This window comes from Marmota marmota, unplaced genomic scaffold (genome assembly GCF_001458135.2).
Source record: "Marmota marmota marmota unplaced genomic scaffold, marMar, whole genome shotgun sequence".
Lineage (NCBI taxonomy): Eukaryota > Metazoa > Chordata > Mammalia > Rodentia > Sciuridae > Marmota > Marmota marmota.
The window spans coordinates 24,151,682-24,163,906 of record NW_026000229.1 but is presented as its reverse complement, the minus strand read 5'-3'; the positions used below and the strand labels follow the sequence as shown (position 1 = coordinate 24,163,906).

Sequence of the window (12,225 nt, the reverse complement as noted above, 5' to 3'; positions counted from 1 at the left end):
TTCCAAACTCTTGATGTGTCAGACCAGAAACTAGAAATTGTAATACTTTCTTCTTCTTCTTCTTATCATCATCATCATCATCATCATTCACTGTTATTAGAAACTGAGTTAGGACTATTCAAAAAAGAATTACAGGGGGCTGGGGTTGTAGCTCAGTGGTAGTGTTCTTGCCTAGCATATGTGAGGCATGGGTTTGATTCTCAGCACCACATATAAATAAATAAAACAAAGGTCTGTTGACATCTAAAAAATATTTTTAAAAAGTATTATAGGACAAAATATCAGATGGGCTAAATAACCATCATCCATTGTTTGTTGAGAAATGGGAGTGCTAAGGTTTGGGTGTGGTCTGAGGACCCCCCAAAGGTTCACTATGATTAAAGATGGTTCCCAAGGTGGTATCGGTGAGTGATGGTGGAATCTTTGGAAGGTGAGGCCCACCTACTAAGAGGGCCTTGGGTCATTGGGGGCAAGGTGGTTCTGGTGTGACTCCTTGTAGTTCCCATGTGACTCCTTAACTCCTCACAAGAAGATGTTGTAAAGGAGCAACCTGGCCCCAACAATCCTTTCTCTCTGCTCCTGGTCAAGATGTGACTACATGGGGCTGGGGATGTGGCTCAAGCGGTAGCACGCCCGCCTGGCATGCGTGTGGCCCAGGTTCGATCCTCAGCACCACATACAAACAAAGATGTTGTGTCTGCCGAAAAAAAAAAACTAAAATAAATAAATAAATAAATAGATAGAGAGAGAGAATTAAAAAAAAAAAAAAAGATGTGACTACAAACTCCTTCATATATTCCTACCATGACAAGCTACCATCCATTGCATTAACCAGAGGCCAACCTGATATTGGACTGTGCATCTCCAAAACTGTGAGCAGGAATAAACTTTTTCTCTTTATAAGTTAGCTGCCTCAGGTATTTGTTGTATCTGACTGGCACTGGGAAGGAAGATTGAGAACTGTAACCTATATTCTTTGAGTTTTTAATCCCAGTATGGCAATGGTCTAAACTACTAAGAACCAAATCCAGACATACCTATTCATTTATATATTGTCTATGGCTACTTTTCTCATATACAGAGTAAAGTGGGTACAACAGAGACTCTCTACCCTACAAAGACAAAAAATATTTACTTTTATTATTTGGCCATGCGGATAAAAATGTTTGCTGACTTCTGGGTTATACTTTTCACGCTCTTTTGTGTATGGATCACTATTTTTGGTGTGTGTATTTGCCTGTCTTTTATTTGTTGACTAAATCTGAGTATACTATGTGTTTACTTTTTATTCATCAATTCATTTAATATACAATTACTGAGACTGGAGATTTCAGTTTAGTGGACGAGATAGATAGTGGAAGATACAGCAGAATTATATTCAAATACTATAAAAATTAAAATAAAGAAATCATTAACTCCACCTAGTATAATAAAGGAATGACTGTGAATACTAAAATTTTGCCACATAGCACTTTTGCTTAAATTAGAAGATGAATTTTCAATCTAGTGGTTTGCAAATTTCAGTTTTGAGTATCAGAAGCACATGAAGGATTAAGTAAATCAAAGACTGCTGATAATACTTCCAAGTTTCTGTTAAGACTTAAGTCTGGGTTGAAGCCTCAAAATTTACATTTGTAACAAGTTTCCAAGTGAGGCTAAAATAACCACAACTTAAGAATCACCATTCTACCAAGCAGCATAATATAAAACAAAAATTTAGAGCTCAAAGCGTCCTTTAAAGAAAGATCACCAGATAAAAAGAGGCTATCTGTCAGACAAATAAGAAGGTTCAGGAGCCTGAATAGCCAGTTTTAAAAATTCGAAATACTTCAGCCCTTAGAATTGTTTTTCTGTTTTAGTCATTTCCTCCTCACTTCCCAGATAAATCTACCTTTTTCATTATTTGTCCTCACTCACAGATTTCATTTGTCATCTTTAGGCTTTGGCCATGACCCCACAAGTTGCCGCAGCCATGGGTCTTGTCTAAAAAATTAGCTTGAAACGACAGGACAAAAGCTTAAAGTCTCCACCCCCATTTCAATGTTAGGGTGTCTTTAAGATTCTAAGTTTAGGGGTTGGGGTTGTAGCTCAGTGGTAGAACGCTTACGCCTAGCATGCATGAGGTATTGGGTTTGATCCCCAGCACCACATAAAAATAAAAACAAATAAAATAAAGGTAGTGTGTCTATCTACTACTAAAAAAAAGTTTTAAAAAGAAGATTCTAATTTTATCCCCTGGGAACTAGGTTAACACAGAATAACTAATCAGCACACAAAAAAACTAACTGAATATTGTTCTGTTTTATACTCAGTCATGAAAGTAGTAGTCATACGCTTGGTATATTTAAAATGAGGGCCACAATGGCTCTCACTTGGGACCTACATTATTTTTCTAGACACATGGTAAAAAAACACGGGACTAGAACAGACTTTCAGCTTTCAATGAATCAATAAACGATTACTTCAGTTTCATCAGCACACATTTTTAAAAAATTAATTGCTATAAGTCCTTTATTGTGTAAAATGCAGAAAATTATAAATTTAATAATATATTTGGGAAGAAAATTAACACACTAAACATATTCAGTGCAGAAATAATATGTAGAAAAGATTAAGAACCTCTAAGAATGTAATAAACAAAAAATATGTACTAGTACTTACCAGCAGATAAGAAATTAAAAGATGTTCTTAGCTTCAAAGAACATGTTTATTAAAACTGCATAGCAAAAAAATTAAGATCATACAGAATTCATTATATAACATGAGGTCAAGAAAGGGGCAATCTGAACTAGAGTAGGGCAATGTGAACTAGAGTAGCAAAGAATGTTTCATGGTACATTGAGTTGAGCCATAATTTTAAAAAGGGTTAAGTGTAATTAAGTAGGATCTGAAGATGGAAGTGGCAGGAAAGATATAAAGTAGGAACAAAGCAGAAACATAAGTAGGACCAAAAAATATAAGGCAAATAGTATAGCACCTGCTGGTTTGGATGGATATTGAATAGTGGTGAACAGCAAGAAATAGAATTGGAATGAATATATGTGGCTAGAATATTGAGACCTTTGAAACCCAATGGAAATCTTTAAATGATATGGTGGGCAAGAAGAAATCACTGTAAGTTTTTAGAAAGAGATCACATGAAAACAGATGTTTTAGAAGACTTGTTTTAATAGTAATATATAGCATAGTTTATTGCAAAAGAAAGGTTGTGGCAGAGAAGAGTTATATGCTGCTGTAATTATCCAGAAATAGGATGGTGCAGGACTTATCTACGGTTTTGACAGTGTAAAGAGGAAAACAGGAAGAAAATAAAGTTATATTGCGAACTGGACAACTACTTAAAACACTGGGCATGGACATGAGACAGAAAAACCAAAGCTAAAACCAATATTGCCAGACTGACAGAAAGAATGAACAGTGATATCTACTATCAAAAAAACCTAGAATAACTGAAAACGAAAGCAAATTGAGGTGGTGAAGTACACCAAGGTATAAAAGAAAGGTTGTTGTGGAAATGCCAGATTTAAGGTAACAATGATAGCTATTTGTACTCTGGTCTTCTGCCTCACTTCCATCCTTTTCTTCTCTATTATTATTTTACATATATTTTTTAACCTTTGGAAATCAAATTTTGATAAGAGGATTACAATTGGTTGGTAGAAACCTCACTCCTAGTATATTTCACAAGTAAGTTTTATCCCAATCTATTTTTCTCTAATTATTAACATTATTGTCAAGATTTATTTGCCATTGACAACTCTCTTATTTCTCACAGTGAGAATAAAGAAGTCCCAGTAAGTATCTTATTAAGTGTGTTTGTATCTATAGCCTATCCCTTGATTTTTTACTAGTGCCTATCTTGAATTTTGGTGTGTTTGTATCTATAGCCTATCCCTTGATTTTTTACTAGGGCCTATCTTGAATTTTGCCAATAAAAACATTTATGTCCTTGGAATCTCTCCCTCATCTAACTCTGTTTATAACATTGATTACACCATTAGTGCATTTAACACAATCTTTTGTTAAATTCCATTAGTGATACATATATCTATTATACAAGACGATAAATGTTCTAAAGGTAAGGGATAATATGCTATTACTTTTTAATTCTATGTCTTGCATATAGGAGACATTAAAATAAACATGTATTGAATTTAAGTTTTCCTTGATCAAGTAAATGATCAAGGATCTATTAATTCAGGATTAATCTTTGACCTTCTCATTTCCTGGAAACTTTTATGTGTAGAATTTACTCAAATGCTGTGTGAACATACTTTATATACAAACAGGTATGAAAAATTGTTCTATATGTGTAATAAGAATTGTGATGCATTCCTATGTCATGTATAAATAAAACAAACAAACAAAAAAGGCCATTTAAATGAAACAAGTTCTCAGGTCAAAGTTTGTCGTACAGAAGGTACTCATTGACTATTTTGAATAAATATGATATTTAAGTGAATACATTTTAAAAATTAAACTGCATTATTCTGTTAATAAACTGCCTTTTGTTTTTAAGCTCATAAAAAAAGAATTTACCCAAATGCTGCTTGCTAATAGCTCTTGCTTTAGAAAAAGTGAACAAATAACATAATTTTTAAATTTTATTTCATAGATTGCTTACATATGCTATTAACAGACCTAATGGCTACCATCAAATTAGGGAAGTGATTAATTTACTTAAACTGAATAATTTTGTTAGAATATATTTCTCAGGTTCCCAGAAGCTTCAACTTTACTCCAAGAAGATGTCACTGAAGTGGCACTTCTATCCGATTAAAATTTAAAATTTCATATATATACATATGAGTGTGTGTCCGTGTGTGTATATATACACGCGCACACACACACACACACACTTCAGAAACAATTACAAGTCCTTGGCTACAAATTCTTTATAGATTTTACCATTACACAATAAATTATAGATTTTGCAGTGATTGTTTTGTTTCAGGTATATTGTCTCTGAATTCCTATGAACTTTACATTTTAGAAAATGAGAATGTCTCACTTAAATCCACAAAAAACTCACTAAAATGGACTCACCTCAGGTAGTAAGGCCAGTCTGAATAACCAAAAAATATTATTAAATTACACAACTCAGATCGCTGTTCCCTAGGAGATAAGAAAGGTTCATAAGGCAATGGTTCATGAATTACAGTTTATATCAGCAGAAAAAAAAAAGATTCTTAAGATAGTGTGGATAAAGGGATCAACAAAATATCCAAGCAGAGAAATAAGATAATGAAGACAAAGAAAAAGGGCCCTGGAGAGTACAAACCAAAGTAGCCATGTAATACAGCAACCCCCCATTTCACATCTCATCCACTTGGCAGTACAAAGTGCTTAAAATAGGAAAACACGGAATAATAGAAATTCATAAATCCAAGTGCTCTCCATGCTTAATTTCTATCTTAAAATTAGATATCAAATGTCAACAATAGCCCCAGTGACTCTCATCCTGCAATATAACCAATTGTTCTAATGCTTTATCTGTATCAGAGCTAAAATTCTGAAAATTATTCAATTTAGAAAAAAGGGGAAGCATTGTAAAGCTTTCTATTCTCATTCCTTTGGTATCAGACTTAGCATGAAAATTCAAATCAATTTGCTAATCCTTTGTTGGAATGAGTAGAAAGGCACTGTTTGCTCTCTGAACCCTTGCTATCCAAACTAAGATGGGTCACATGAAAGATTTTTTTTTTAGGTATGGCTATTTGAAAGCAATAGTGTTTCACACCATATGAACTCTACTTCTAAAACTCCAAGGCATAACAGATAGGAATCTGTCACCCAATGACCTCTCACTCTCTGAACTCAGGAACCAAAATAGAGGTTCAAATAGCAAAGAATATCTGCACATTTTCAGTTGGTTCACAAACATGAGGAAATATAAAACCTCGCCTACCACACAACTTTCTGTTAGAAAGCTACTGTAATCAATGCCTGATAGAAATATTGTACAAAATTAGCCAAACCTTATTTCTATGTCCTCTTATAAAATAAGAGATAAATGTAATTCGTGAAATTCAGAAAAACTCAATGCCTATTTATAGTCCTAAAAAGAAAAATTAAATCATGTTTTAAAGTTTTTATTTATGTGGGTTAAGGTTAAATGCTACTATCTTAATCATAGTCAGTGATCAAGAGCATTAAGGCCTTACAGCTTACTGTCCTTTATTTTATTATACTGTCCAGAGCAGGAAGATTCTTCATCCTATTGGCCTTGCTGCTCATCTTTAACCTCAATTCTTAGAACCCTCCAGAAAGCCAAAGAGAAAGTAATTAAAGACTAAACAGAGAGACTGACAGAAATGGAGGTACTGGATGAGAGTGGTCTACTTCAATGAGATGTGTAGTAATCATTTTACAACCTTGTTCTTTTAACTTACAAAAATACTGTCACAATTACACATTAAAATATCTACCTTAGATGAAGAGAATTAGTTGTCAAACTCAACACTATTCTGAAAATAATGTGCATCTTTCTTATTTACACAGTCAAATTTACAATCTGACTTTGACTACTAACTTATTACTATACGAAAGGTTCCTATGGGAGGTGCTTGTCAATTTAACCATCTCTTTATAAAGAAAACAATTAACAGAAGCACACAAATAGCCTCCCTTATTGCAATCCCTCAACCAGCAGTTAGCAATCTCCCCAACAACCAGGATTACTGCACAGCCTCTCATATTTTTGCATAATAAACAGCTCTTAGAATACTTTAAATGCAATACATGATCAGTAAATATTTGCAGACTTAATCTCATATAAGAGAACCCTTGCAGAAAGTAACAATAAGTGAAAAACACCTTCAGATATTCCTCCTGGGCTAACACCCAAAGAAAGACTGACAAATCCTAATAACCTGTCCACTGAAAATGTTCTGCTGATTGCCTGTGATAAGTTAATTATATCAGTCTTTCACTATGCTTATGGTATGTTTTATTATTGTTGTCAGTGTTAATTTAGTAGCAGAGGGGCAGATATTTAGCTAAAGGAACCTGTAAGTCATTTAGTATAACTGTCTCATTTTATAAATGAGGAAATTAAGGTGTACTTTCCCCAGAATTCATACTTTGACATGTATTGTTTCTTTCCCTTGTTCCCTAACTGGATAAAAGAGATGTTTTATTGCTCATTTTTGCTTAGCTTAATTCTACAAAGTTAATATTACAAGTGAATGGGCATTCCTCAAATGCCAGTCTTTAGCATAGTACTTAGGATGTAGCAGATATTCAGTTGAACATTTTTTGTTCTTTCTTGAAAGTGTTCAAATGTGAATATTTGACAATGTTTGCTTCGATTTGCATTTGTACAACTTTAATTTTAATTAAAACCAATTTGGTTTAACTTTATTCAAAGCATTTCTTTCATAATAAATAAGACACTTCTGTCCTTTTTTACCACTGTGAAGCTATTTTCTCCCTTTAATACTAAAAGCTAGTAGTGAGACAGAATCCAAATCAGTTCTGGACACACCATCATTCAGGACACCTTCCAACAGGAAAAGTAAATCAGTCAATTATTTATATACATACATATCGTTCTTGAGACCAGAAAACTGACAAGCTTGAAATTGTTCAACTTGTCTTTGTAGTCAATAGAGAAGACAGTTAGTATTGGGATACAACCATCACAGCTGGCCTAAATCCAGAGCAAGCCAAAAAAGTACCATAAAGTCTTTTGGGTGTTTGGTATAGAAGACTGTTGAATTCAGGGTAGGTAGCACTGTTAAGCAACTAATTAAAAATACATGAAAGCTAGCTGAGGTACTAGTTAGTCTTTAATTTTAAAGCAAAATGAAGATCATGGACTTATGGTAAAAGTACACTATAAAATTAGAAGCTTTACAGTAAATATCTCCCACTGTAGTTGAAGGAACAATAACTATTTCTCAGAATTAATAAACTGCATAACTGAAAACTAACTACTGAGTTTTATGACAAAGTACAGAAATCAGGACTAATGAGGCATTACTATGTAAACCTTTGGATTAACAGGGTATGCTCACTGTACTAAAAAGGAAACAAGAAATCACTTAATGTCTAGATGTTTATTGTCATCACAATAAGTAAAACAAAACTGAGTCAATCTGGGCTTAAATTTGAACTCAGAAAATATCCAAAATGGATCACATAAAAAAATTTTAGATTGTAATTCTAATTCTAAAATGTACCAGACTCAAGTTGTATGACTTACAGAATTGAATAAAGACAAGAAACTCTGACCCAATCATCACTGCTTCCAGGATTTGCCAAAAGAAATCCTATAGCTTCCCTGACACTCAATTTCTCTCCATAAACTGGGTAGAACAATGCTACATGCTATTGGACTGTTTGAAGAAAAGATTTATAAGGTTTTACCTGCAAATAAAAAATTACATAAATAAAAACAGCAACTGCTAACTCTTTTAAGAATCTTTTTTTTTTTCAGTAGAGTATTACAATGTTTTCTACAATAAAATATTGAACCTTCTTTTTAATGTCTTAGTAAGTGTGTTATCTATGCTATAGCATAACGGCAAAAATATTAGCCACTCCAATCCATATAAGTATGATCTAGTCTTAAACATAACTTTTCATCAATAGAATGAAGCCATCTCAAATGTAATGTTTTCCATCCTATTTTCTCCATTCCAATTCTATAATAGTTTCAAGTAAAACTTCTTTTTAAAGGAAAAGAAAAACAGTAAATTTTTGTTGTTGTTATTTAAACTAAATAGAGAACTCTGAAGATACTGGGAGATAAGAGGAAGGGAAAACTTGCTTTGATATTCTTAAGTAGCCCAAAAGGGATGAAATATAAATTAAAGAAGTCTACAAGTAGATGGGGTTATACCTTTGTTTTCTGTTGCCAGTATGAGTCTTCCTTTAGAAAAGACATGAGTTTTCTAGTTTTCTTTTTTCTAATGCATAAAGTTTATTTTAAAATTCTACTGTTTAAAAAATACAAATACCATTCTTACAGCATATTTAAATACACCTCTACAAATAAATCTCCTTTCAAGTGAGGAGTGTAAGTGATTTGGACCTTTTGTCTACAGAATAGGAATGAGGAAACATACAGGCTTGTTAACCAGGATTTATGTTGAAGATATATTCATAAATCACAACAAACATAAGACACTAACAAGTGAACTATGTCTTTATTTTCTTGAATAACTTAAAGCATACACATTTTCAACTCTTAAGAAAGTTATCAATCTCATTAAGTGTCATGGTTTCAACTTTGAATGCTTATTCTTTTTTCGAAGACTTATTTAATATTTAAAATTACAATGGAATACTTTCATCAAATAGCATTTTAATTTATTAAAAAAGAATAAATTAATTATGAACTGAGATAATAAATAACATATTGTACAACTAAAGGCCTACATCACAAACTATATTTATATTTATAGAGTAGGAGGACAAGTACAGACTTGTTTGTGACCTGCAAGCTCAGTAATTTAAAAACTGATCAACCTAAATGAAAAACTCATTTGATGATTTTTAAATGCCACATGTATTTTGAATCTAATTTTAATCTTTAATATTAATGGTACCAAAGAATGATATAGGATATAATAGAAAACCGATAATCCCTCAGAACATTATCAGGTGATCAAAAAAACTGGTAAAAAAGACTTGTCTCAAAAATGTGAAATAAGATACCTAATGACGTGCAGTCATATCTACTAAAAATGATTTAAATTTAACACACATATATAGATACATTTTTCAAATATTGAGAATGTACATATTTCTTAGAAGATGGTAGTGAAGGACCTTTCATTTTTTAACACCTTTATTTTATACACTTATTTGGCCAATGATAAAAATCCAGTTGTATAGAGCAGGGGTATGACACTATGTATTAAGTATATTCAATAATGTTTATTATTAATATTATTTCAGTTTTAAATACAAGGAAATAATTTTTGTAAAAAGAATTTTTAAAGTTGAGAATTAAATGCTAATAATGCTAGTCATTATGATTTTAAAATAAAGATACAAAATGGTATATATGGGGATTAAGATATTTGTTGCCATTTAGTTTTTCACAGCAAGTACCAAAAACTGAAGTGCACTCTACTTCAGAAGTTTTTCTCATGTTAAAGTCAGCATAATTAGGATGTGTACATGTCCTTTTATCTATAAAAGGATAATTAAATTGCATTATTTACTTTAAAAAAGCACTCTACTATCATCATTTCATTACACAAACATTTCACTAAATGCCTATACAATTCAATTATTTTAAAAGTATAAAGATTCTTTCCTCATAAGTACACATAATATATTAAAATATATCTTACCAATTCAACTTTAAAAAAATCTGCCTTTCTTAAAAGACTTAAGTACTTTAACTTGGATATCCCTATCTAAATTTTTACCAAGGTATTTCATTCAATTTACAGATTTCAGGGACACTAAGTCACATCATATAGTGGTACAAAACAACATGGTTTTGTGGAAATATAGATGATAAGCAGGAAAAGAACCATCTCTTCATTTAAATGACAGGAGGTAATTCATTTTTTAAAAAGGGGTGAGTGTATCCACTGAAAAATAAAGCCTGCTTTCTCTGCTCCCTCCCAACAGAGAAGTATATATCTGATCTATTCAAGTTGCCACAATATGGCAAGCCAAAAAAAATCTTTTAAAATATTTACACTCCATTTTAAAATTAAAACTGAAAGTAAGATATTCAACTGCCAACTACTGCATAGTATGAAACTAGTAAAGCCTGCACTGACCTACTTCATACTAGCATCATGACAACATGGATGCATGCCAAGAAAATAATGAAAATTTCTATAACACAAACCTTAATTTTATATTTAAAAATTCACTGTTTTTAAATGTGTAAATACTGTAAGTGCAATGCCAGTTGCTGTATGTTTGTTTTTAAAATGCAATATAAAAGTTAGTGGTTTTCATTATTTTAGTAGTGATATTCAAATGATGGACCTGCAAGGTTCATTTTCAAAATTAAGCCTTTTTTTTTAACATCACATTTAATTCTATTTTAAACTTCTATTAAAAGCAATCTCTTAGACCAAATTCCAAATATTGCTTTCCATTTAAAAAATAGTGCTATGCTTTAAAAAAAAAGTCAGTTAATGAAAAAAATCCTACAAAACAATGCAAGTTCATGTTCAAAGAATATTTGCAATAGCTCTAACAGAAGATGAACTTAATTTAATGTATTTAATTATTAAGACTGCTACCAGTCTGTAAGAGTTCAATCTAATGCTCAAATATTGGAAATTCTCATACAGGAAAACACAGGAACAGCAAGAGTGTTTCATCTGTAGTTTCTATCTTTTTTCTTTCTTTTAATTACACGAATGGCAAGACATTTATTTGATTCCCCACTTTTTAAATTAAAAATTCACTTTACAGTGTAAACTACTACTTTAAAATATTTCATATTAAAGAAGCATTTATTTACAATCGATGTAAAGAATAAGCTCCCTAGAAGGGAAATTCAACGTGAGAATAAAGGAGGCAAAAACATCCAGAAACAGCAGCTGACCCAACTAAAAGGAAGAGACACATTAGGTTTTGTGCTGCATATTAATATTCTTACCCACAATGTCTGTTTGGTGAAAATTCACAATACACTTCTTCCTCTCTCTATGACTACAAAAAGGAGTAAACACATTTCACATTCCCAGTTACAAATTCATGTTATCATCATGCAATAATTACTTAATTTTGACCCATATTTCTCTATACTAAGTGAAAAACACAAATAACTTGTTTATCTGCATTAACAATTGAGGACCGGGTAAAAGCATATTTTGGCTAAGGAGACCAGGGGTTGATGCAAAGTCCCCACACCACCAGAGGTCCTACAAATTTGCACCCAAGTCGGGAAACCCACATTCAATGAATGCATCAGCCTCCTCATCCGCCGCCCCCCACCCCCTTTGCAGCAGAAATGTGCCTGGGCTTTTTCACCCCAGCGATGGAGGATCCTCTTACCAGATGGAGTTCTTGATCTTGTGTTGCAGCGCGTTGGCCTCTGTCCCTGGCAGCCCGGGCACAAGGGCTGGCAGAGCCACCCCCGAGTTGGGGGCGCTGGGGGGAAGCTGCTGATGGGCATCAGGCTGCTGTGGTGGCGGCTGTTGTTCCTCTGCCATAGCTGCTGGAGGGGTGGGGGAGAGGGAGGGAGGGAAGATGGGGCGCGGGGAAGGGTGAGGGAAGAGACGGGGAGGGGAGGACGAA

The 12,225-nt window shown here is 33.0% G+C and overlaps 1 protein-coding gene across 1 annotated transcript in view; it reads right to left on the bottom strand.

Annotated features, from left to right (window-relative positions):
- Rfx7 (regulatory factor X7) overlaps positions 1-12,219 on the bottom strand; it is a 126,905-nt gene extending 114,686 nt beyond the window's left edge. Inside the window, exon 1 of the mRNA XM_015480625.2 lies at positions 11,983-12,219. Coding sequence (XP_015336111.1) covers positions 11,983-12,140 — 158 coding nt within the window. The 5' untranslated portion in view covers positions 12,141-12,219. The remainder of the gene's footprint in view (positions 1-11,982) is intronic.
- Between the last annotated feature and the right edge of the window lie 6 nt (positions 12,220-12,225).